General features: G+C 41.0%; 1 protein-coding gene across 9 annotated transcripts in view; it reads left to right on the forward strand.

Annotated features, from left to right (window-relative positions):
- Positions 1-24,307, forward strand: part of celf4 (CUGBP, Elav-like family member 4) — a 255,505-nt gene extending 231,198 nt beyond the window's left edge. For 7 of the 9 annotated variants that reach the window (XM_086041185.1, XM_086041186.1, XM_086041187.1 and 4 more), the window contains 12 exons: positions 7,645-7,693; positions 10,809-10,937; positions 12,369-12,448; positions 12,842-12,982; positions 14,529-14,667; positions 15,154-15,306; positions 17,494-17,604; positions 18,912-18,974; positions 19,300-19,380; positions 20,308-20,451; positions 21,802-21,995; positions 24,041-24,307. In XM_086041185.1, the coding sequence (XP_085897311.1) occupies positions 7,645-7,693; positions 10,809-10,937; positions 12,369-12,448; positions 12,842-12,982; positions 14,529-14,667; positions 15,154-15,306; positions 17,494-17,604; positions 18,912-18,974; positions 19,300-19,380; positions 20,308-20,451; positions 21,802-21,929 (1,218 nt within the window). In that variant the 3' untranslated portion in view covers positions 21,930-21,995; positions 24,041-24,307. The remainder of the gene's footprint in view (positions 1-7,644; positions 7,694-10,808; positions 10,938-12,368; positions 12,449-12,841; positions 12,983-14,528; positions 14,668-15,153; positions 15,307-17,493; positions 17,605-18,911; positions 18,975-19,299; positions 19,381-20,307; positions 20,452-21,801; positions 21,996-24,040) is intronic. The other 2 variants (XM_086041184.1, XM_086041183.1) reach the window with 2 other exon arrangements.
- The last annotated feature ends 3,267 nt before the right edge of the window (positions 24,308-27,574 follow it).

Raw genomic sequence — 27,574 nt, forward strand, 5'->3', positions numbered from 1 at the left:
AAGTAATTGTACTCAGACTACTTTAGAGAGAAAGGTTTCACGCTAGATTAGTCGTTACTGTAAAAAAATAAATAAAAATGGGTATGTTTGAGGATGCGTTAAAACTAGTGCTGTCAAGCGATTGAATTTTTATAACTAACTAATCACAAAACTTTCCATAATTGATCACGATTAATCGTATTTTTTAACGACTATTTTTTTACAAAGCTTGGAACTGATATTTACTTGAGTAAAATCTGGGAATTAATGTGGAAAAAAATACAAGTAAAAAATCAAAATCTGTTCTAATAGCTTTCTTTGATGCTTGAATATGATTCTTTCTAGTGTTTGGCCCGGTGGAGGCAAGGAAGGAAAATTCCGAAAGGTGTAAACATTTGTGGAAATAAAACCTGATGGCTATTCATTCATCACTGTTCAAGGCCAGATTGACAGACTCCACTTAAAGTTTCCTTTACAGTTGAAGTTCAAGTCAGAGCTGACTGAATCTGGCGAGAGTCCAAGTTGTGACTAAGCAACACAAGGTTCTGCGACAAGGGAAGTAAATGTACTGTATGTACACTCAAAAGAAATGTAGAAAAACTACCACAATATTAAGAATACTTGATTTGTTAAACACTCTCATACAGCACCCAACACGCCAGATATGCTGCACTCAAAACCAGATATTATTTTAAAGAGTGTATGACAGGTATTAAACAAAGGCCTTTTCTTTTATTTCTTTTTTTTTTTTTTTACTAGTTGTGCATTGCTTTTATTCAGAAATCACCCAAAATGTTTTTGAGAACAAGCTCAAAAAGGTTCAATACATACATATTTGTAATGAAATAACGCTGCATATTAAAAACTATACTCTTAAAACCGAACAAGATTTTGTGCCTGAAATGCAATACTATAAAGCTATGGGAAGAAGAACCAGAGGATGGACAGTAAGTAAAGTTCAGCTGAGGTTACTGATGTTAAGAGCACAGACTCTGAAATAGCCGCACTGACCCAGTTCAATGTGCAGAAACGGCAGTACATGTGGCTCCAGTTCATAAAGTTGTTGAATCCACAATATGTATACAACCGCATTACAGTTTGGTACATGTTTAGGTTTTGTTTTGTGTTCATTCTTTTATTGCAGTTATAGCCTCCAAGTCACAGCATATAAATAGAAAAATAAAAAATACAAAATGGCGCCGTCTGATTATGTGAACCACTGCATTACTGACGTCATCTCTGGTGAATGCTTTGAATGGCTTCATTGGTGGAATATGTGGCACATTCAGTTCATCTCCACCCCAAGTAGATCGCTCGCCATGAGGTGAGGTGATGCCATTTCATTGCAAACTTGTGCGTGCTTAAAAAATAAATAACTTGAAGTCTTCCACTAGTTGATTCTAGTTCCATTAGTCACATTAAGGCTCTCCTCTCATCTCTCTCTGCGCACTGCAGAGGTGCTGGTCGTGTGCGGGGGCGGGGTGGCGGGGTGGCTGTGTGCTCTAAATACTTCTGTGACTTGATTGGTTGCAGCACAGGGTTGTACTTTTATGAAAACTCTTTACAATATAGATCGTGCCACCGACTGCATCTGCTTTATCCCGCCCAACGTGGCAAATGGGGGTTGGCACAGTCATTTTTAATATTGTGTTGCTAATTCCAAATGTTCCGGTGCATGCATGCTGACAACTCAAATCCAATCCATCAAACGTATCAAACTATTTATACAAGACTTTTTGTACTTGAAATCACGGGCGCCACCCACCACAGCCCCTGCTGCAGCGGGCTACCTCCGAGTAAACACTGAGAATCATAAATTATTGCTGGAATATATTATACATTAAAAAAACTTTTTAAGTTAGTCACGTTGTCGACCTAAAACGCAAATAAAATCAATCAAATCAAATATCAGATACAATGATTTAAAAACATAAATAACTGACTTATATTATATGAGCTGAGTAAGAAAAGTTAAGAAACGTAAATAAATATTAGCTACGCTAAAAAGGCGGCAGTGCTCGACTGGCTAACACGTCCGCCTCACAGCGCAGAGGTCGTGCGTTTGAATGTGGCCCCGGCCGTCGTGTGTGGAGTTTGCATTTTCTCCCCGTGCCTGCGTGGGTTTTCTCCGGGTACTCCGGTTTCCTGCCACATTCCAAACACATGCATGGTAGGTTAATCGGAAACTCTTAGTTGCCCCTAGATGTGATCGTGAGTGCGAATGTTTAGGCTCCAGCCCGCCCGCGACCCTTGTGAGGATAAGCGGATTGGATAATGGATGGATGGATATTAAAAAGACGGGTCTTGAGCCTGTCTTTAAAAACAAGAACATTCTCTGTTCCTCCTGTAGAGACACCTAGAGCAATCATATCGCATATAATCCTCTTAAGAATCAGTTAATAGACAGCATATACTGTTTAAGAAGGGAGAGCAGCGGCAGTCATCTGCAGCATGTAAAACGGAGCAAGTTGTGACAATAGCAGGGGGAGGAATATTACGAAGGCAGCCCTCCTTGCTTCCCCGGAGATTTCCATGGAGTGCTTTCTCACTGTGATAATGAAATGACCTGGCCTGCACTGCTCCACTCACTCACTCACTCACTCACTCTCTCTCTCTCTCTCTTTCTCTCGCTCTCTTTTAAAAGCACATCTTCTAGACACTGGTGAAAATGAGAAAATCCCGCCTCCTGTCCAGAGCTTCGTAAAGCTCACTTTCATATTCTTTCCTTGGGAAGGGAGTGCGCGTAACTGAGCATTCTGATGTCCCGATGCAGTGATTCCCAACACGTGTGCCGTGAGAGATACTCAAGGGTTGCCTTCGCATCCAAATGATCCAATTTCAGTTAATTTGTCAGAAAATTGTTTGTAATATCTTGTACAAATAATGTTGGCTGTCTTTTTTTCATCAATCCATGCCATTAAAGACAAAGTCAACACAAACATTTTCTTTACAGTAAATATGTGCTATGCAGCCCTACTAGTCCAAACACAGCATCCTGATTGATATTGCATTTGCAGAATATGAGTTGAGTAGGAAAAATCCACCTGTTTTTGTCCATCTCATGGGGCGGTCATTTTGTCACTTGCTGTCAACTGAAAATGACATCACAGTTGTTCAGGTAATGGCCAATCACAGCTCACCTGTTTTGTGAAGCTGAGCCGTGATTGGTCATTCCCTGAGCCCTGAGCAGTTGTGATGTCATTTTCAGTCGACAACACGTGGCAAAATGGCCGCCCCCTGAGATGGCTAAAAACGGGTGGATTTTGCCGCTAAATTCATCTTCCACAAACGCACTGTGAATCAGAATGCCATGTTGCGACTAGTGGAGGCACATAGAACATATTGTGGTAAAGACAATTTTTGGGTTGGCTCCCACAATAAATGTTCTTCCATTACATGACAGAAGATAAAATTACCAGTAAGCTGTGTACCCACCTGTTGCTATTCATACGATAGAATATATCATGGCTCCCTGTGAGTATGTCAGCTTTGTCTTCAATTAAATTGGTAAATATTTCACACTGAGAAGTTCAATTTGTTTAGACATTACCGTGAGATTTTCAAATGTAAAATGGGTGCCTTAGTTGGCTCAATAAAAGTTAGGGAAACAATGACCTGGTGAATGGTGTGTGTTAGGATACCGTCACCATGTACACAAAAAAAACTCAATTTTGAGAGTAACACAACAAGTTACTCTTTAGAAATCCAACCAAGTTGTCATTTGTTGCCGTGTTTTCACGTAATCGTGGTGTTTAGAACACACTTCAGCCAATACAGTACAGCGGCAAAACTCCGATCAAGGACTATGAATAATTGCTCCCCATTTCAAGGCAGAACGCATCGTCTATAATCCCACATTGTTTGGAGTTAATCATCTGCGCCTCGCTGGCCCTACTAGACTGATTCCGGAGAATGACTCACCAGTTTGATACAGTGCAGACTGCATGCACACCATGTATTCCCTCAGCTTCTAGTTAGCAGGGAATCTGTGGCAGCGCCGAGGCAGAGCACTGTCATTGAGTTACGTAATCAACAGAGGAATGAGGCGAGCGCGTGCGCGCGCGCGCGCGTACGCGCGTTTGTGGAGCCGCAGTTCTTTTTGAGCTGTCGATCAAGCGCCGCTCCAAGGCCGCTCGGAACGCAAGGCTGCTGAGTTGGACTTTCAGCAACAATGGAGCTCAGCCTGCCTGCCTGCCCGCATGTGCGCTTCCATGTGAGCCGCCTACGAGGCACACGCATGAATGAATAGGTCATACAATAAGTGCATGTGAGGTATGAGGCATGCTGCCTGAGAGAGGAGACTATTTTCTTCCACGCTTAGACATATTTACATATTGAATGTTGACATGGATGCTTGCGGGCATTGAGCCCATTGTGATTTTTCCGCTCTCGGCTTTTTGTGTTGGCTATAAGCGCGCATGTCGTCGTGTAAGCTTCTTTTGCATGTGCAGCGCACATATGTTTGCGCGTGTACTCTACGTGTGCATTTCCACCCTCACGCAAGCGGGCCGAGTTGGTTCTGCTGCTCAATGGTGCCATCTGGCTTTGGCAAGTACCACAGCAGTCCTTTTTAAAGGAGCGTTCAGCGTCCACTTTTAACAACTGTTTTGGGATCAGTTGTCCAGTGGCCTGCTGCTAATTCACCCTGCATTACGGGCCGGATGATAAAACTGACCTTGAAGCGGTTTATGTTGCTGAGATAATGGTAGCAAGCCCATGAAACTGCACTCGGCTTTCGGCGGCGCAGGAAAATAATAGTTTAGCCACTTAACATTGTTTTGAACTGTATGTAAAACTTTATGAGCGGAGACTGTAAGTGTTGCTGCTCAAGTACGTAGCAGTGATGAATTAAACCGATTCAGGGATCATACTTGGATTACTAGAATGAGTTTCATCTTTTCAAGGCAAAAACAGAAAGCAGTCAATCTTACAGAGCAGGGTGAGTGCTTTTTGAGATGTTGTGCTTAGACCGGCGCTTGTATTTAAAAGCAATGGCGGAGAGGAACACAATTAGGTCAGATTGAGGCCAGACCATTAGTATGGGTCACGGTAAAAGCACTCATATGTATGCAGGCTTATGGCCCCCCTGGGAGCTCCATGCTGACCTTGTCCCATAGTCTGATCTATGTCCTCGTATAGCTCCCCTTTGTCCTCTTTCCTTATTCCAACCAATGTTTCTCCCCTCTATCACGAAACGAGTTTACTTTCTACTTCCCGTCAGCCCTCTTATCATCACCTTGGCCATCCGGCTCTTTTACACATTTTTAACTTGATCACTGCATTCCCAGTTCTCTTTACCCCCTCCCGTTTTTATTTTTTTATTTTTTTTTTTCCATATCAACAGCCAGCCTGATGAATAATACATCACAGCACATTAAAAACATTAATAGGGCTCTCTTGGCTGTCAAACAGAGGGAGGAGATGAGTGTGAAGAAGGAATGGGTAACTCTATTTGAAATAAACGTTACGGTGAGTGATATGATTTAATGTGAGTCAGCGAATGACGAAAGGAAGGGCTAGAGGTCCGAGCATTAATTGTGTTGCCTCGTGACACTGTGTCCTCCTCGCCCCGAGGCGTTGGCTTTGTGGAATCATCTGAACCATTCATTACAATGATGAGTGTATCAGCAAACTCCAAAGAAAGGATTTAATGACATTTCACAAAAACACTGATGCTGCATCACACAGAAGCTTGACCTTTCCCTCCAGTCCTGACGCTTCAACACCCCACTCCTGCCTCACTTCTCCCTTTCCGCATCCCCTGCTCTGCTCTGCTCTCTTCTCACACCACGTTCTCACCATTCCTCCTGGCAGCATAGCGATTGGCATTATTAAAAATTGATTGGAGGCGAGCGTTTAGCCGGGTGCTGAGGCGGAGGGAATGTCTGACAGGCAGGAGTAAAATGACAGGAGGACCGACGCTGCGGAAGGTCTCACCGGGGGACGTGTGTGTGTGTGTGTGTGTGTGTGTGTGTGTGTGTAAATGCACGCGCGCACCTGTGTGTGTATGTACGTGGGTCCATATAAATTGTGAAGAGGCGAGAGACGTGCTGTGATGCCCCTCACTGTGTGTACAGTGTGTGCTTATTTTATGCAGTCATAACATGTTACCTGCATGTCCAGTTAAATGCAAATTATTCTGAAAAGTGAATTTTTATTTGTTGACCGGGTATCTTCTGGTCGTAAATGGGACGATAAAGTGGAAAATAAAACTGAGGAAATACAACTTTTCATATTCATGAAAAGCATTCACCATTTTCTTTTCTTTTTTTTTTTGAATTTGAGAATAATTCAAATGTTTGATTTTATCAGACAATTTCCGGGAAAAGTATTTTGCAGTAGTCGCACACACTGGATTACAGTACTTCTGATTAACCTTGAATCATTGGATCTACTGTACTTGTAATGACGCGTAGGCTAACTATAAATAATTTTGGACATGAGGTTTAAAAAAAAAAATAGCACTTTTTATAATGAACTTCATGAGGCTTTTCACAAGCAGGATTTTGGAGCCGATCACCGTTCTGAGATATTAAAAAAAAAAAAAAAAGATAACTGATCACCGATCCAATCAGAAGATGGACCAATCTATCCAATCAATTTTAAAAAAAAATGTTTATTTACTGTACAATCTAGTCGGGGATTGGGACAGGCCCGGCCCATGAAGAGCCCAACCCCCCCCAAAAAAAAAAAAATAATAATATTGAAACGAAACCTGACTGAAAATGCAAAGGAACCTTGGATTATTAACCAATCGGATCCGTATAAAGTCTAATGCTGATTTTAAATATAAAAATATAAAAATCTATCTCTAAATGTTATCCAGATAGGGATTTTTTGGGTGCTGATGCTGCATCTTAGAGGGGCAAAAATGGTCGAAACTTGAAAAAATGTACAATTTCAGAGATCTCTACCTGCATATGCCTCAATTTTGTCATTAAGACTGATGCACTATTCATCGAGAACTTTGAAACAATCTCATGAAAATTCCATGGCTATGCCAGGATCTACATCACAATCTAAAAGGTTATTTCTTGGCCTACCTCTCTGCAAAGAAATCGGTTTGGAACTTTTTGTCCAATTCTGCAGAAGACAAACTGGCATTGATAAAAAAAAAAAAAAACGACTGGGAAACCTCCATGGAAGAGGCGATTAATGGAATCAAAAGTGAATATTCTTTAAATAGTAGAATTTTCGATGCCGGTCTCGTATTGGATCCCATTTGCCTGTGCAGGTGCTGTTTATCGAATGTTGTGGCCGGTGAGTGTCCGTATTGGCGGAAGTCCTCTCAGTGATGATAGTCAGTGCAGATCTGCTGACCAAGAGTTACCTCTCTACTATCCTTCTTGCCTCCCTCTCTCACTCCCTTCATCCCTCTCCTCATTTCTCTTTCCAGCCCTCCCCTGCCTTTCATCTCAGATCAAATAATATTTGCAGCCCATATTCCCAACCAACTATTCCCCCAATGGCTATAAGTGCTACAGCTTTGGAGATTTTTAATACACTTTACCAGCAATTTGGCTGAGTGATTCTTTAAAAAAAAAAATAATAATAATAATAATAATAAATAAAGTTATTCTTAGGCGGGATGGGGAAACGTCTGTGCCAGTAGATGAGTTCATACTACTAACTGCTTTTTGTTTCTCTCTGTATTTTCTCACACAGATGAACAGACCAATCCAGGTGAAGCCGGCAGACAGCGAGAGTCGAGGAGGTATACTCGATCTGGCTTCCCTTCCTCTCTTTTCAACTTTCTGCCTTTATTCTGACCCCGGCAAACATGCTGCCTGTGCATATCAGCCTCACCATTATTTGTCCCATTACACAATGGCCTGTACCTCAACGCAGGCTGACAGTGCAGCCTGGCCAGACCCTCTAGAATTCAGAACGCATTATGTAAACAGAGCTTGTCCTCGCCAATGTTGGCCAGCGTGGCCTTCAGCTCCTCGCTCTGAGTTTCATCATATGCAAGGATGCATTCACAAGCGCACGCATACAGTGTGCACACGCGCACACAAGTGTGCCTTGTTATGCTCTGGAGGAGGGGGCACCGGTCACTTCATTTTTGTCCTTTAATGGTGCTGTTTGCAAATCCCATTTAAAAAAAAAGATTGTTTCTTTGCATCAAGCCATTGAACTTTGGATTCGGTATTTGGTGACATTTTCTACGTTTGGAAATGCAGCGACCTGCGCTTGATAGCAAACAAGAGCAGGCAGCTTTCCAACTTTGCAGATAAGTTATTGAATAAAGAACAAAACAAGGAGACAAAAGCGAAAAGTTAGAGCATGTTGGCCGTGGTCTGCCGTTTCATTTGTCGCTTCTTTAAAGCGGAAGTCAACCGAAACATATTTATTTCAGGAATATGTTTTAAGCAGGCCCGCAAGTTGAAACAAGGCATTTTGATAAATATTGCGTTTGTGGAATAAGAGTTAATCCACCCGTTTTTAGCCATCTCCGGGTGCGGCCATTTTGTCACTTCTGTCGACCGAAGATGACATCGCAACTGCTCAGAGCTCAGGTAACGACCAATCACGGCTCACTTGTTTTCCGAAGCTGAGCCATGATTGGTCGTTATCCGAGCGCTGAGCAACTTCGGTGTCATTTTCAGTGGACAGAAGTGACAAAATAGCCGCTCCCTGAGATGGCTAAAAGCGTGCGAATTTTGTTTCTTAACTCATATTGCACAAACACAATATTAATCAGAGTGCCGTGTTTCAACTACTGGTCCCTCATAGAACATTTTTTTTAAAAAAATATGTTTGTGTTGACTTCCGCTTTAAGTCAAGGACTGGTGGAGCAGAAGAGCTGCCTTTGTTTGTAAACTTCCCCAACTGCTCACCTTCAGCCCCCCCCCTGAATCCTGTTAATCGATTTCCCTTATTTATTTGTCTTGTTTAGTACTCTCTAGCGTAGACTTTTCTTCTCAGGGAGACATGCAGCCTTGCACATTCTCAATCAAGATTTATCATTTAGCAACAAGCAAAGAGGTGTCTAATAAATGTGTTCATATTGATAAAAGACACAATTCCCCATCTAAAATATAGACGTTTGGAGGTATAAAGTAAGGAATGAAGGAAGGCAATTGAAGATGTCCAATTGTAGCTTAAACTCCTTTATGGCTGTTTGGTGATATCGGTAATGCTTCTGCCGGGGTGTAACAAAGACGTAAATAAATGAGAGTTTTTGTCATGCCCTACTGAGTGGGTGTGCTCCAAATAGAGAGAAGAGAGCTTTGCATCGAGACTCTTAAGTCCTCCCGGTGTATATTGATTTGCTCTCCGGCCGAATATGTGTGCGTAAATGTGTGTGAGCGTGTGTTAACAGCCCTTACCCAAAGAAAGATGTAATGTTTATTGGTGCCTTCCCTGGGGAACCGACGGCTTTGGCCATCAATGGATGTGTGTGTAATTGTATGCGCGTGTGTTGTTGGTGGGGGGGGCGGAATTTCAGAATGCGTGTGCATAGGACGTGCATCTTGCACACGCTGCTCTTGTAAACACCCCCCCCCCCCACCCCCAACATCCCCCCCCCCCCCCCCTCGGTGCAAGGCCAGAGCTCAGATTAGTCTTGTTGACTCGGCAAGGACACCCTGTCAGGCACAGGCTGTGGGGAACGGACCGTGAGCACGCACACACAAACGCGCGCACAGCTACACGCACGTTAATTTGCAGGGCGCACTCCGAGGCAATTGCACCAAGGCTCATTAATTTCCCAACGTATACATCAATTTCCACAAAGCCGGGATTCTGGAATGTAACATTAGAACAGACTGGCCGACACACAACCCATCTGCCGTTGTTGTGTACCAACACACTTCCATCGTCTGCCTCCCAACATGACTTTGCCTCAAACACGCGTTCGTTCGCGATGTTTGTGAACATCCAGACAAACCGCACAATCTTCGCGTTTTATTTGTCCAACAACAAATCCGTAAATGTTTTAAATATGAGCTGTCTTTAGTCGACTGACACTTTGTGCTAAATGACCCCAATTATAGAAGAGGAATCGAGTTGGCACGTGTAACAGTGGCTTTGGTTGTTTATCAACAAACAAGTAACTTTTACTGTGAAGTTGTGAGACCTTGCAAAGGTTTTGCATGCAGACTTTATCCGAATGTCTTTGTCTCTCAGCATAACTTTAAATTTATTTATTTATTTATTTATTAAACCACTTATTTATGGCAAAAAAAGGTGCCGGCATCCTGTCTACGCACATTTGACAACCATAATGTGTCGCTCGATATAAATCATTCCCCTGGAAAGGCTAAATTGGAATGTAACTTGAATTTCAATGAAATGTTAATCGCATGGACCTGAGGACGAACACATCTGGTCATCCCGGTGCCTATGCACGGAGCATGAACACTCTTTCAGCTGTGTGTTTTGTGTTTAAAGCATGCCGCCACAGCCTCTTATTTGGTTCAACCTCATCATCGATTTGGTGCCATCGCAATTTCCACAGGCAGCAGGCAGCTGTTTTCAGCTACAGTGCTCCCATTGTATCTAAAACCTGACCAGATGGAATACTCTCTCTCGAACATTCTTGACACTTGGCGGCACAAAAACTTGATGTTCTAGAAGGGGATGTGTGTCAAGGATACCAAATCATAGATTGTGATTGATATGAAGACAAAGAAGGTAAATGTCACCAAAAGTGATTTTTGTGACCAAAATTTGCATACAGAATGAACGAGATGCAAAATCATCACTCAAGAGAATTCGTACGTAATAAGAAATGATATTCTCTACGGTGACATCATCACAGAATGAAGCCGAAACTTATTCTAGAGTCTAAAAGAGGATCGTAAACGACTCCTTTTGTTTTTTAGAAGACAGAAAGCTCTTTGTGGGCATGCTCAACAAGCAACAGTCTGAAGATGACGTGCGGCGCCTTTTCGAGTCCTTCGGCGGCATCGAGGAGTGCACCATCCTGCGAGGTCCTGATGGAAACAGCAAAGGTGAGTTTCCGGCTATTTATGATTTTGGGTCAGCAGAGTTTTGCCACAGGCTACTGCGCAGAAATGATTTGCCCTCTGGTGACTTTGCAAAGTTCTCCTTAACCGCCACATGTTGCGTCACGTCAAAGCTAAGTTCATTGTCAATGAGCGGTTGAATGCTGTACATTCCATACACTTCAAACGTAGGCCTCGTTAGAATACTTTGTTCAGAAAAATAGCAACTCATTTCAGATGAACTCAATTAACCCATTAAGGCCTCAAGCGCCTGGCTCAACAGCTCCCCAAAACCTAAGATCGTCTTTGGAATTACCCTTTAAAACCTGAAGTTTTCCCAAAAATTCAACACCTACAAAATAATGTCAGCCCCTGTAGCAGACAGAAACATCATTCCAAAAGAATTTGAGAACACAGACCTGAGTTTATTCATCTTTACTGTTTCAATCGACGAGGTAAAAATAAAGTGTCAGTGCAAGAGAAGCACTACTTTTAATTTAAAAAGAATCGAGTGCTAATTACCACCCTCTTTTCTGTTTCAAAGACGTCTATATTGTCATTGTCTACAAACATATATCTTAACCATATATCACGTTCGACTGGTTCTACTGGTTCAAAGTCAACAAGCACATCGTTTATATCACTCCCGCGATCGATGGCGTCCGCCATTATCGCTCAAAAGAATTCCGGAACATCCTCCCCGGGCTTGCGACACAGTCACGTTTATATTCTGATGCATTTCATTGGGTAAAAGACAGAGAATTAAAAAATAAATAAAAATTGACGTATACGCTCTCCCGGCTTTAAGGGTAGAAAAGACTCAACAGTGCTCCTGGCTCTACAGGTAGAAACGCGGTTATGCACTCCCGCCCTTAATGGGTTAACCTTACAAGTCAGCCTGCATGGAGAAAAAGACAAACTAAGTCAAGCTCGTGATAAGCCATCGGGCCTCTCGTGTCGTGCCCGTGGAATGGCCCTTTCGCAGTGTTGTCATAGTGCTTGAAGTTATCGCAGGACTGAGCAGCCAACGCTGTGGCCTGTCGATAACTAAGCCCGATGATTACAGTGAGCTTGATCATTCTGATGCCTCCATGAAGCTCCATTAACAAGACTCCATCAGCCGGCGTACTCGGCTAGATGGGCTTTCGCTCAATAATTACTGGCAACTTGATCATTCAAATTCATCAACAGGCCTTGTCAATATCAAGCGACGCCCCATTGCTGTGGCGTTTTAAGCCCCATCAGAGGATCTCAAAGTTGTTAATGATGTCAAAGGGCCGTGTGTAGCCCGCCTGTTGAGCGCACGGGCCTCCGCTGCGAAGACAGCTTTGTCCGTCCCAAGAATGACGTGCGACCGGTGATCCGGTGATGCTTGATGATGTTTGTCCTCGGCTCTTTCCGTTTAACATGCTCTTTGTCTTCCCTCTCTCTCTTTAGGCTGTGCTTTTGTAAAATACTCGTCTCATGCCGAAGCCCAGGCGGCCATCAGTTCACTACACGGCAGCCAGACAATGCCTGTGAGTAGCTGTGCGCGACAGCTTGTAGATTTATGTGAGTGGCAAGAGTCACGGCAGAGGTGAATCGCAACGAGCTTAATTACCTCCTAAAAGTTATAAAGTTAGACTTTATTAAGCCCTCTGTGGGAAAGTGTCCCCTGCCTTTGACCCACGCCAACTACATCGGGGGCAAAGTAGAGCTTTGAAGCTGGTTGGCTTGGCAAAAGCAAAATGAATGACTCACTGCTCTCTCTACTCACTACTTTTCACGTCTTTGTATTGCTGTTCGCGGGAGGGGTAAAATATATGCTTTTTGTGTACAACAGGGGACACAAGGTGATGTCATTCGTCCATCTGTACATACTAACCTACTGCCTGGAATGTGTGTGTGCGCGTGTGTTTACGAATGCGCAGGGTGCCTCATCCAGTCTGGTGGTAAAGTTCGCAGACACGGATAAGGAGCGCACCATTCGCCGCATGCAGCAGATGGCTGGTCAGATGGGCATTTTCAACCCTATGGCCCTGCAGTTTGGAGCCTACGGAGCCTACGCTCAGGCAAGGCCCTCATCAAGCATATTTTTGCAACACATTCAGGGGCTGTTCACATGGCACCATTTGTGACTGAAAAAATGTTGTTTTAGAGCCTGAACGAGAAAAAAAAAATGTGTTCCAAAGTGGATTTTTTTTTTTTTAAGCCAACATTTTTCAAATACACTTTAAACTGATGCTCTGGAAAAACAGTTTGACACTCCTCCAGCAGAGTGTGCATTGACTGCACCTCCACTGCATCCAGATTTGAAACCCAGCTATACTGTATGTCAGTGAAGAGTATTTAAAAGCCACGAGAACAAGGAGATGGTTCCTAGATCATTGTAATGGAATCATGAATTCAATCGCGAATCCACAGAGACTGAATACTGTGTTGGACCCACAAACATTTTGCAAGAAAAATCATCAAACTCCAACCACAGTTTTGTACTTTCACAAAGATGTGATGTAAAAAGTCTGTATTTATAAGCTGCGTATTTTGATAGGCCCGAGGGGCCCCTTTTGAAGACGTTGCAATACAAACATCATGACAGAGTTTAGAGAAAAAAAGATCCACTCTGAGTTTCCCTGGCCAAGAATACTATACTATACTATGCTATACTACACTATACTATACTATGCTATACTATACTATACTATACTATTTTTAAATGAGACTTAAATAGCACATTTTGGCTCATCCATAGTCTCTGAGAGGCTCTCGCAGCCTTTATGTAGTCAAAATAAAATAGAAAGTATGCATTGCCCAGGTAATGATTTGGGAGTTATAACTACAGTATATGAGTTAGTGGTTAATTTAATGTCAGCACGCTTTAAAACTATAAAAATAAAATTAAGACACTGTAGACATATTTTGGAATGTTGATTTTGTTAATCTTTGTAGAAATGTAATTTTATTGTGACTGATTATTATATATATTTTAACCCTTTTTTCAATTTTGACTTTATTTCCTAATTCCAACAACATGCTGTATATCACAATTTACTGGCTGTATAAAAAGGTATTAAATTCATATTTAACACAACTGAGGTACGCTGGTTCTTGACAATCATTCCAATTTCTCACAATAGCACCTTTGAAAAATTATTTTTCCACCCCTGACTTACAGCATGGGACCGTGCGATCAACTGATATGCCGCAGGTCTCTAGGGCAATAGTGTACTGTACTATAATACACTACTTTGTATAATATACTATACGTATACGGTATATGTATTCTATACTACTGTATATTCCACTGTTCTATTTTATTCAATTTTAATCTATTCTATTGAATTACTTACGATAATATACTATAAGATACTATACTGTTCAATATCATATTATACAATACCATACTATACTATAATGCTGAAATAATGTAAAAGATAAGATTTCTCCCATTGTTAAACATTATGACTCCCCTTATGGCAAATGTGAACCGATGGATTTAACAAAGCAAGAAATAACCTTTTTCATTCCGGGTCCCTGAAAAAAAATTGTCATCCTGCCCTTCAATTCCTTTTAGTTGATTTTACTGTCGTTTTAATTGTAGCCCCCTCCTCCCTGTAGGTGCAGCAGCAGGCCGCATTGATGGCATCCGTAGGCCAGGGGGGCTACCTCAGTCCGATGGCCGCCTTTGCCGCTGCCCAGATGCAGCACATGGCCACCATCAATGGCCTCCCCGGAGCACCGCTAACGCCCACGTCAGGTAACAGCGGTTAAAAGATATATCCACGTATAATTTCATCTATACCAGCTAAAAATGTGACATGCTTGAAAAACTGGAACAGCTGCCACGCCGAATGTCGTGACGAATAAAGAGGGAGTTCCAGCACGCCTTTTTCGTTTAACGCGGGATTTAAAGGAAAACAATTCAAGACAACACATTTTTGTGATGATTATAACAATGCTTAAATATATTAGAAATCTGAAATGATACCGTCTTAGTGAGTGGTATCATCAACTGTTTACTTTTATCCTGCATCCACTTGTATCACACAAAGGATTATAGGCAGAAAGGAAATCAGCCTTGACATTTAATGTCTTTACTGGACCACTGGACCGCCCCCTCTGACATTTGCAAGAATGACTTGGTGGCCAGTCAAAGTAAAACTTTCCATAATGTCTCAGGGGGGGGAATGTAGACAATTACTCACTGTTACCCTCTCTGATTTTACTCCTTCCCGGTTTGCAGGTGGTAGCACTCCTCCAGGCATCAGCGCCCCCACAGTGACCAGCATCCCTTCCCCCATTAGTGTCAATGGTTTTACTGGCATGCCGCCCCCTCAAGCAAATGGGCAGCCACCTGCGGAGGCCGTCTTCACCAATGGGATACACCATTACCCCGGTAAATCCATACTAAGTAAAACCACCTTATATCGTACGAAAATCGAAGCATTATGTTACATCTACACTATTTTCTCACTAACTATTGTTCAGCATGCCACTGGCACAAGCTCCATTGCAGTTTATAGAGAGCAGCACCGCATATTCCAACTATAGTGCACATGATGTAAACGTGTCTCTGAAAATGTTACTTTCTGCCATAATTTCACGTCGCTTTCTTTTATTTAGAGCAAATATTCTCCAAGTGCGGTACTAGTGACACAAGTGGTACATGGCCTCACTCTAGTACGCAACAAAAAATCAATGCTTCTGTACAGTTCAGTTGTAGTTAACGGTTTGGTACAATACGTTTAAATTTCTGTAGGAACTGTTTGTTTGCTAACTTTTATTCAGGAAAGAAATTTGTCTAACTTTTTAATTGAATCATTATGTTAAGTACTTTTTTTTTGTTTTACTTTTCCTATATTGACCACAGTGTTAATGTTCGTACTGTGGATAGTGTTAGAGTGGCTTGCAATAATATTAAATAATCTGTTTAGGAATAAAACCTCAGTCTCTATTTTCACATATGTAAAAAAAAAATAAAAAAAAAATATGACATACTCTTTTTGATTTGAAACAACATGATGTTGAGCTATGATGCAGACCTACTCAGGAGGAAAGTACTGTAAATTTCTTGCCACAAGAGTAATCTGCCACAATAAGATCTTAAGGAGTTGTGATCATGTTATCTCCATTACTTCATACAAGAAAAAGAATGTCAAGTCATTTTATTTTTCTAAACTGAGCACAATGTTTTCATGCAAAAAAAAACAAGTAAGCTATTGAGAATACAGATTCAACATCCAACAACACACCAATTATATGCTCTCAACACTGTTATGGTGAGCTACAATGTATATGTACTTAAGTAAGCTCATTATTAAGGAGGAAAAACACAATTTACTTGCAGCAGGCAATAATTTTGACAGTTTCCAAGTTGATGTGGAAGTAGGATTCCACATTCCTATTATTATATATTGTAACACATTAATTAAAAAAAAAAAACTATAAAATGGTTCAAAAAAGTTATTTACTCTACTAAATAGAGGATATTTGTTTTCGTTGGGAGAACAGCATCCCCTCTCAGAGGAATAGGAAGTTTGGTCTTTATACATTAGATACACCATTATGATGAGCTATGATGCAAATTTACTCAGGGGGAAGTCCAGAGAGGGGCAATGTAAGTACAGCGGCTGATATTTGGCCGTAATTTTAATGTGGTTAGTGAGTTGGGTTTAAGGCACCTTATTATCATTTCATTTGTAAATAGTTACAAAAAATATTTTTTAATAACTTTAATAAATAGGGTACATTAGCACAAAATCCTACCCAATTCGTAAGCAGAAACTATTTGGGTCCAAATAATTCCAATAAATGTAATGAAAATGTATTCTCTCTACGCATTATAAACATTGTTATGTTTAACTATGAAGCAGATTTACTCAGAAGTAAGGGTGTTGCGAAAAACAAAACAAAAAAGCATACTAAGCAGTCAATATTTTTGCGAATCAGTTAAGGGGACACTATAAGGCCATATTATTTTCAAAACTTTCAAGAATTCAAAAAACAAAAGGCTTTTCAAATAAATTCCAAATGTTATTAATATTCTACTGAATAATTTCTATTACTTAAAGCCAACTAAATTGTTGCGGGATAAGAATTGACTAGCACACTCTCAAACATACAATGAAAAACAAATTGCTCTTTCGTCACTGTCCATTGAAAATCATATCTCCCAAGTGTTGTCATATTTTACTTGTACATTCACAAGACCTCTATGATCAAGATAAAAGTAAAAAAAAAAAAAACGTAATTTGCAGATAAATGCTTATCAGCGACACATATGCCGCATTATTCGGCCATGATTTATATTTGCTCGGAGGAAAAAACACATTTGTTGCAACAGGTGAATGAGAATTCAACAGGTTTACATAATACAACACGTGAGAGGCACATTCAGAGGCAGAGGCCGAAAGCAGACAGAATAAGGAGACGATTGTCTAGCAAAGGAGCACATATGGAGCAAAAGTATTCATTTTGTGTCACATGCTGTGGTTTGTACCTCACCTTGTTATTGTTTGTTTAGGAGGAGGAATCCAACTATTCAATTGGGTTGTTGTTTTTTTGTTTGTTTTTGTCCCTGCAGTGTTGCAAGAAGTGGTTTTTAGGGAGGACTCTGAGAAAAATGGCTTGGGTGTAACCCCAAGGAGTTGTTTCGGAGTTCAGGGTGGCTGCTTTCTCTCTTCTCTATCTGAAGGTAATTCTCATCTTCTGCTTATCTTCTCCATGCCTTCATCATTTAGTGTTACTATCAGTTATTGTATGTATTGCGTTGGTTTACGTCTTTTCTCTGAGGTGCTTTTCGCATGTATTTAACTTGTTAATAACTTGTGTTCAATGTTAGTTTTTAATTGTCTTTCTTCTACACCACTCATTAGGGCTTAACACAAGAGCTGGAAAGTGAATCCAAACAGTGACTTCAAAAAATAGTGTTGCCCATACATACAGTAGTGCAGTGGAGCACCGCATATTTGCAGTTCGGCACAAAATTTCATGATTTGCGACATGTTTTCTAAAGATGCTAATTAATTTTTTGGGATACAGTATATTTCACTTTCACCGGACATTTTCACACCCTCTTTTGCCCTAACGTTTGAAAAAATTGATAAAATATATACAAATAAGTTCCTAGGATTGAATGACTGGACTATGAAAAAACAAATAAATACGTCAATGGCAGTGAATGAGTTAAGCATGGCTGCTGCCGCCTAGGAGCCATTTACACTTATAAAACCAAGGCAGCATAAGAAATATTAACAGGTTTCTTGATCAAATTATACCCATATGGCCCATATGCTTGAGCAACTGTAATTGTCTGGCAACCAGTCTAGGATGACCCCGACACTCACACACAACACTAGTGAGAATAAGTGGTACAGAAAATAGATGTTGACTAAACACTATTTTTGTTTTATTCTTCAAACGACATAGAAAGCATAACTCCCATATCCCAAATACAACATATTGTCAGTTATAGCATTTTCTATATTTGCAAAAAATAAAAAATGATCCAAATTCCAAAAAAGGGCCAATGTTATTCTGTTCCTTTAATATTTTGTACAGTAATCATGCATATATATTGTGTATAATACCATATAATGTAGCTACTAATAACATTGCCTCATTGGATATCTGCTTCTATCTTACTGACACGATGACCGAATGATAGCTTCAGGACACGTTCTGGCAACTTTTCCCAGTTTTTGAGGAAACAATTACGCTCGTGCACATCGGGAGAGATCAGCACCTCACGCTGAGAACTAACCTCTTTGTCTCTTTTGTCTCTTCCCTCCGTTTCTTCATGTTGTGACCCCGCTCCCTCCCACTGTTATTATGTATTACTCTCGCCTTCCTCTGCGTCCTCCTCTCCTCCCCTCCATCGACTTTCCTGCTCCGTCTCACTGCCGCTTTGTATCGTTTCCCCTTCTTTCACACCCACTTTTCTACCCATCCATCCATCGCCACACCGTCTTCTTCATCTCTTCGTGTTTTCTTCTGGAGCAGCTCAAAGTCCCACTGCAGCTGATCCTCTCCAGCAGGCTTACACGGGAGTCCAGCAGTATGCAGGTGTGTGCATAAGACGGCGGGAAGAAGTCAAGGAGATCGAGATGTTTCTTTTATTTGCATCTGCATTTTTGAATTTTCATCATGTAACCAATAGCGTCGCGCCTGTACAACATCAATTTATTCTCTGCTTTTTATAGCGCGCGTGTGTGAGTGTGCAACATGTACACTCTATTGTCTGTTATCTGATCGATTGCCGGCTGCGCCCCGGTGTATATCATGTTGTTCGCGTGTGTGTGAGTGTGTGCGCGTGTGTCCGTGCGGCAATGTGCTCCCGTCACGACTGTTATCTGATCGGTGTGTGTGCGTCTGTGTGTGTGTGCCTCAGCAGCCTATCCCGCTGCATACGGCCAGATCAGCCAGGCTTTCCCCCACCCTCCGACCATCATCCCACAGCAGCAACGAGAAGGTAAAACTTGAGTTACTGGTCAAATATTTCATGTTTACCTCATCACTGTTTTGACACACTTGACTCACAAAGCATTTACATACAATATACTGTATGTGTATTTTCTTATAATGTGTTCCCGATAAAGAGCTAACACATTTTTGGGAAGAAAAGTTAAAGATGCATCACAATATTTTTTGATGACGTATTTCATGACATACATACATGAGCAGTATCCCTCATTGTGACGCCAAGGGTGTGTATTTGCTGCTGTTTTCACAGTGGGGTGAAATGCGGAGGTCAGATTGTGTTTATGTATGTATGAAACTTCTTGACATTTAAAAATTAGAAATAGAGATGATTATTATTATTAGGGTGGTGTAAATGAACTGTCTACACTATCTCCAACAAGTGTTTGCTTGCTGCAACTTGGGAGCAAGATCACACAGGACTGTGGCCTTGCTGCCCTCTTGTGGAATGCAAAAAAAAACAATACACCACCATGTAGGGGGAAAAAAACTTCATATTAAAGTTTGCCCCAACATTTCTTGGCCCAAGGCACACATTTTACATTTGAAAAAGCTCACAGCACACAATAAAAAATCTCTAAAAAGTATATATTTATTAAAATAATAATGATTTTGCCTCAGTTTACTCTCAAGTGTGAAAACTGGACCTGTTTAGTTGAACACAAAGCAAAGTGTGGAAGTGCAGTTATTTGTTTTGTTTGTCACTATACATCATAGACAGATGATCAAAGATACTCATTTTAATCAAAGTTCATCAGTTTTGGATGGAGTAAGTGAAACTGGTTAATTTCCGGCGGCACATCTGTTTATGAAGTGTCCAGTCATTGTATATTATTTCTGAAATCCCACTTTTGTACTCTCTCACTGTTTGTCTCTTCCTACGTTTCTCTGTCTCTGTCTCCTTGTCTGTCATGCGCAGGGCCAGAGGGTTGCAACCTGTTCATCTACCACCTCCCTCAGGAGTTTGGGGATGGCGAACTGATGCAGATGTTCCTGCCATTCGGTAATGTCATCTCCTCCAAAGTGTTTGTGGATCGAGCGACAAACCAAAGTAAATGCTTTGGTGGGTAAAAATTAACAGAACCAGAAGATTATTGATTATTTATTCTGATTATTCTTTTTTTACTAATCACCTTCTTTACCGCAGCCCCTTGCTAACCTCCCAGCACCTCCCTGTTTCAAACCAAATGAAAAAAAAAAAAAAAAAAGAGAGCTTTATCTTTGTAGAGTTGTGCAACATACATTTTCTACATTTCTATGTGAAATGATTCAACTCTGGCTTATTTTGTGATGGACGGCAAATGCAGCTCGGCTGCTGTCTCGGCTGTGCAAGCGCCAGTCAGAATTAAAAAATAACATGTTATGATTATGAATCAACATTGGACAGTAACTGAGTATTTAGTCGAGATTTGTTAAGGAAACCCTTGATTGAACACATCAGTGCCTAATGAGCATACACTTAATGTTTACCATCATCGGGTAGACGTGCACACTCTCATGACATCCATTACAAAAGTGCAGTCAAACATTCTTCCTTGACAGTCGATGATGTTCACTATTGTCTGATAAGTAGTCATTTGACATGTTTATTTTTGCTTGTTGCGCTTTGCACTGGTGTAGAATTACACTGCCTCATCCTGAGAAGTACTTCTAAGATTTTGACTAACTTTCTGAGCTACTTGATAGGATAAACATACTAGAACGCGATTGCCTTTTCAAAGGAAAAATGTTTGATACAGCTCTTGGACTGGCTCTCATTAGGATTGTACGGGTGTGCCTGATGACGTGTCCAGTGTGTGCGGCAAATATGAACATGTAGCTTGAATTGGACATTTCACTATTGATGGGAAAATGAAGATTCCAAATTGCTTCATGAACCAGTTGTTTGTATTTTCACTCCTACACACTGTCGGTTTAAAAGAAGAGGTTTATGAAATGGCAAGTCGGTGTGCTTTCAGCCCAATGTTGAACAAAGAGTGCCAACTCGAGGAGTGAAAAAAAAAAAAAAACTGGTTCATGAAGCAAATTTGAAGCTTCATTTTCCCATCACTAGATTTTATTAAGTGGAAGCCAAAAAAAATAGATATACAGCACAACTGTGTCGATATTATGGTTTTACTGTAAACCCCATCATTTCATATTGTGATTTTGCTTGCATGCTACTCTCTTATTATTGTGATCCTGTTGTTGTTGTTTTTGTTGTTGTTGTTGTTCTAATACTACTGCAATATATTTTACTCCTTGTAGCATTATGGGAAACTTGTGTCAATTTGTAACATGCACAGATGACTTTCTACAGCCACCATTCAATTAAAGTGCTTCATTAATGAATTTCACACTCACATTTTTGTAAGCATTCCTTATCTAACTTTAAGCTAACCCGTGCTCCTCTCTTTATTTACCCTCTCCGTAGGCTTTGTAAGCTTCGATAACCCAGGCAGTGCCCAAGCTGCCATCCAGTCAATGAACGGCTTCCAGATCGGCATGAAAAGACTCAAGGTGCAGCTGAAGAGGCCAAAGGATGCAAACCGCCCCTACTAGCCCCGGCCCAGCCAGTCGCTGCCATCCATGGTGGCCGGGGTAGCTGTTGCACACAGGGGAAGACAGGTCAGACCTGGAGCTCACTGGGGAAACATTTGTGGTCATGTTAGTCTGGTGGCTGATTAACCAAGCCGCTATACTCAAGCGGACACGCGTCGTATTGACGGATGCTCAAATGGCAAGCGCGTTTATGAAAGCGCCTGATGTGGTTTCGCTAACCTTTTAGAAAGGTCGTAAAACATTTGCAGATGCCTAATAAAAAAGCGCATCATCTGCAAATTGCTTGTAAAGAACAGTGTTGTAGCATCACGGAGAGTTCAAGCAGCCGTTTTTAAATGTTAATTTCACCATCGTCATTTGGACTGATGACTGGGTAAGCTACAGCGGTCCCCTGATGAGGTACAACGGGCAGCTGTATGGGTACGTGAAAAAGCAGCGCACGTACACTATGTGGACAAAACTATTGAGACGCATCGCTTCTTTCAAGCAGGAGTTGAACTTGACCAATCAGTTTTCCCTAAAATCTTAATTCTTGATCTTAACACCCCGTCCCAATGAGCGGCGAACAAGTGTTTTCGAAGGCAGCCAATGTTGCTTTCTCGTCAGAGTTCGTTCAATGTCGCAAATGTTCGCAAAACGTTCGCCGGATGTTCGCCAACAGTTTTAGTGATTTTTCTTGGCGCAAGGAAATTTTGAATTCAAAAAAATACAGGCGAACGTGTGGTGACCATTTGGCGAACATTTTTGTGACCTTGAACGAACCCTGATGAACCCTGACGTGAACGCGCATTGTTTTTACCTTCGTACACAGTCGGAAATGTTCGCCCTTCCGTGAGATAGGGGCGTTACCAAAATATGTTTGAAAGTTCCAACTTTGTAAAACGGTTCCAGTATGACTGTGCCCCAGCGCAAATTAAAAACGTTAGTTAGTTAGTTAGTTAGTTAGTTAGTTAGTTAGTTAGTTAGTTTTGTTTAGTTAGTTAGTTTTGTTTGTTTGTTTGTTTGTTTGTTTTGAAAAAAAATGAGGACAAGGACACAAATGTCCTTTTGGATGAATGGATAAAACATCCACCAAATACACTCCATGTTCTCTTTTTTTCCCGCCAATTCCCTTTCTGAATGTGCAATGGCCAGGTGACCCAATACTTGTGTTCATATAGTGTCCCACATGCAGTAAGCTCGATGCTTGACCATACGCTGCTGGGGATGTCACATGGGGTCATTTTTACGTCATCAAATAGTTTTCTATGACATTTGATGCAACGACATTTCAAAGAGTGCCCCAGTGTGTTACACTGTAGGTAACCGATAGAAGGTAAATGCTCCAGTATGTTGCAGAGAGAAGGAATTGCCTTCAAAGGAAAAGACATTTATTACTTCGAAGGCGGGTAATTGTGCCGTTCCTCTTTGTCTCCTCCCTTCATCTGCATGATGGAGAGTTCAGACTGTGTCGTTCATTCACTGCTGATGACTTAATTCAAGGGCAACTTATCACCCACTCGCAAACTAACTGATCCATATAAAGACTGTGTCCCAAGGCAAAGCACTGCAGGAAAAATAGGGCAAAGTCATATGAATGTGTCGCCATTGCTTCCCACGCAAAATATATTCCACGTAAACTGTCAGCTCAAACCGTTTTCAAATGATGTTGACATTTCAACACAGAGAGCTTTTTGTCATTCTGAGTTTCACAATGCGTATGTCCAAATAGTCACAAACGCGGTTTTTGTTTGAGACCCCAAAACAGAAACAAATACAAACTCTTGGGTATCATTTGCTTTTACAAAAAGCATAAAAAACATTAGGAAATAGTTTTCGAATGTTTGTTGCTCTTTTGGAATGTCCAGATCCTTGAAGGATGTGCTGTGCCCGAACATATGCCTGCATGTGTACTTTTTATTCTTGAAAATTATCAATACTGCATGACACACTATTAAGGTAAGAATTAAGATTCTTCTTTTAGCACAAATTATTCACAAGGCAGGGCAAAATTCTCCTCACGGCGATCATTAATGTCTGTTTTAAGTAGCAGGGATCACTATGAAATTATTGTGAAGACCAGCAAATTTGACGTTATTGACGTAAAATGTTCTCTCTATTGTGTTTTCCAGGTTTTGTAGAGCTGAATTATATGTTGATTATTTGCTACCCGCTGTAGAATGCAAACTCAACATCTGGAGCGCTGAGGCGGCTTCAGAAGGAGAGGACATCGAGGCAGAGAGAAAGCGATGTCATAGTCATGGGAAATAACTTTTGGATGTACTCAAAACTTTGGAACTCAGTGAGAATTTGTACCACCTCGGTTTGCCCCTGGACCTTTTTCTTCTGCGCATACAGAACACACACACACACACACACACACACACACTACACACACATCCTTCCACTCAGAACCCTGCTTGAATGACAGCTACCTTTTTTGGACCACAATAACTTTTACTTGAACAATGGCGGGAAAAAAAAAAAAGACATAAATACACTTCCAGTGACCAACCCAGATGAACTCTTAAAGGGAACAACGGCTGTCAAAAAAAGTCCAAGAAGAACTATAGAAACTTTTTAAAAACTGAATAGAGGATTGCTGAAGGAGGTATTTTTTGTCTGGTTTGTGTTTGGGCCAATTGACTTGACACGCAAAGGAACAAATTCCAGAAGAGAGACCTGTAAGTAGGAGAGTATGATATCATGAGGACAGAAATTGGCTTGGATTTGGGATGACTGTCTTTAGCTTCGGAGTGCCTGTCCGTTTCCAGGGGATACCATTGCCAAGGAGAACCATAGCAACGGTCTCCAGGGAGTCTTACCTGTCATTCCTTAGTTGTTTTAGGGACCAAAAGACCAAACATTTTTATTGCTGAGGACTTGTAGCGCTAATATACTTGGACCAGTGCATCTCTTTCAGCCAGTGTCAACTGGCGCAAGAGTTGTACTTAAAAGAAGTGTACATTTCCAATATATATACATACAACACGCGTGTGTGTGTGTATATACATATATATTGCCAATATGCTTTTGGAATACAGGCAAAACTATTTCAGACGACCAAATGGGGTCTCTCACTTTGTTAGTTTACAATCACTCCAAATGTTTGTTATTGTTTTTCTTCTCCTCATTTTGTCTTGGGAGGGACGGAGAGTGCATGGGAGGGGCTGCCCCGCATCACAGCCTTATCTTTTTTAACTTGACATCCTAACCTCATAGATAGAATAACATCAGAAACCTTTGATCTATATGAACTTGTTTATATTTGCAGTACATATATACGTATAACGAGCATTCAAGAAAATGTATTCATATATACAGCATATATGGATAAACAGATATTAATCACAAGCGAATACATATGTACTTATATGCACATATTTGATATATGTGTGTCTGTATATAGAGCAGCTACGGAGTATGTGGAGCTGTAATTTTTATTTATTTTGGGGCGGGGTGGGGGGAGGGGGACGGTCGATTTTAGCTGGAGTTTGAAACATTGCTCTGCTTGGGATGAATGGCAAATCTGGCAGCTCCCAAAAACCGCAGGCATTCCTTTTTCTGATATGCTGACACACGGTATACAGCACTGCTAAAGGATACATGTGTGGATGTTGTAAATATTGTCCGAAAATGCAAAAAGCCACATCTCAGTAGCAGGCTTCAAGAAAAATCAGGCTGACGTATTTTAGAGGAAAAGGACAATTATCTTCGACTCTATTCCAAACATATCTTTTATGCTTTGCACGCGCGCGCGCACACACACACACACACACAAAAACTTCTCTTTGAAACTTGAACCAAAATGAATATGTCTCTCCTGCATTCAGTAAAAAGTGCATGTAGCGTATGGGCTGTCACCATGTCAAGGTGTGCCTTGCCACCTGCAGAATCTGCCATCAAACACTGTGCTCTCACCAAAATTAAAGGAATGAAAATCACACACACTTCTGCAAGCAGCCAGCGCACTATTATGATGTCAAAACTCCAACCGGATCCATATCACTTCTCAGCTGTGTAGTGAGCTTCGATGCATGTCCACAGTTGGTCCATCCATGTCTTTGAGCTTTTCAAATAGTCGTAAACTCACTCATGACACTTCAGATAAAAGTGGGCATTATCAGCACAGCTACTAGCTATCGAAGCTGCGAGCAAGGCACCTGTGACGAAGTCAAAATTAGGCTGGATGTGAGTTTGCAGGCGTAGGCAATAAATGGCTTCCAGTAGTTAATCAGTGGCAATTCTTGGCATGAAGCACATCCTTTAGAGCAGGGGGGGGGGGGGGTCTCCAACATTTCCAAGCATTTTTGAGGAGCTGGCTAAATGCTCAAAAGAATATTTGAATATATCCACAGGAGGCTAATGATATAGTATTTTCAATTTGCACTATTGAGGTGCCGGGGCCCAAAGTGCTCTTTTTTTGTAGCCACCAATAGATGGCAAAATAAAGTGTACTTTTTGAGACAGCTTTTCAAAAATCTGCATATTCCATTCAAAGCGCTGTTGACAATCAACAGCCGAAATTATTCAGTTCTTTTTTTTTTTTTTTTTTTTGAAAATGTTCCAAAGTAAACAGCCCTGACATTTATTTGAACTTTTCATATTAAACGAGAGTGTTTTGTGGCTGTCTTTATTTTACTTGAGTAGCAGCTCACAGAAGTGAAAGAGGTTGGAGACCCCTGCTTTGGAAAATGCTGCCTTATGCTCCAAATCCTTACGTAATTCAATCAAATCAAATAAAAACGGTAAAGCGTAGCAATAAGTGTGAGGGGAAAAAACGTTTATCCATCATAGCGACTGTACCACTAAGCTAGCTTTCATAGTACTTTAGAATACAATTGAAAGTAATGGTAAAATATAGAGTACATACAAAAGGTCACCAGAGTTATTGGCCGTGCAGCCGCTGAAGATTACTCACTGAATATTTATACATATGAATTTTTATAAGGCTATGTGGCACTGGAAGACAATGCTTCCTGTTAAGTGTTGTAACTCGTTTTCCAAGAAAATGGCATCCAAGAAGTTCAATTGTTAAAAATGATTGCATAACTGAATTTTTACCTGCCAAAACCAGTCAGGCAAAAATATTTCGTTCCGACTTCTGAGGACGCCTGTGCACGGCTCGGGTGCGCTCCTAATACCGTCCCGGGCTTGGCAAACAGTGCCATTATAACCAGTACCAGTCTTTGAGCCAGCAGCACTAACAGCTTAAACTCAATTAACTGAATGTGTGGTGAGCCCGCTTTGACTGCAATGCAAAAACAAAAACAAAAACAAAAAAAACAAAAAAAAGGGGTGTTGATTTGTTGGATTTGTTTGAGCCACAGGTGGTAGAATGCCAAGCACATCATCTTCATCCGCCCACAACTGTAAGATACAGGTTTACAAGAGGAAAAAAAGTCTAACGGTTTAAAACGACACTAGACATAGCAGAAGTCTGAATATAAATATATATATATAGATATGTAAACATAAACCGATGAATATACTGTAAATTGTTTCTTTTTTGGCTCTGTTCTCCTCTGTACATAGGTTTGCATATTTTATAGGACTTTTACTTCTAACTGCAAGGACTGGATAAAGTACTTTAAATACTCAAAAAAAATATATATGAATGAAAACATGGTAATGCTCATTAAAACCAGGTACAAAAAAAAAAAAAA

Source organism: Filicampus tigris, chromosome 9, assembly GCF_054856515.1.
Source record: "Filicampus tigris isolate MCC_2025a chromosome 9, RoL_Ftig_1.0, whole genome shotgun sequence".
NCBI classification, from domain to species: Eukaryota; Metazoa; Chordata; class Actinopteri; order Syngnathiformes; family Syngnathidae; genus Filicampus; species Filicampus tigris.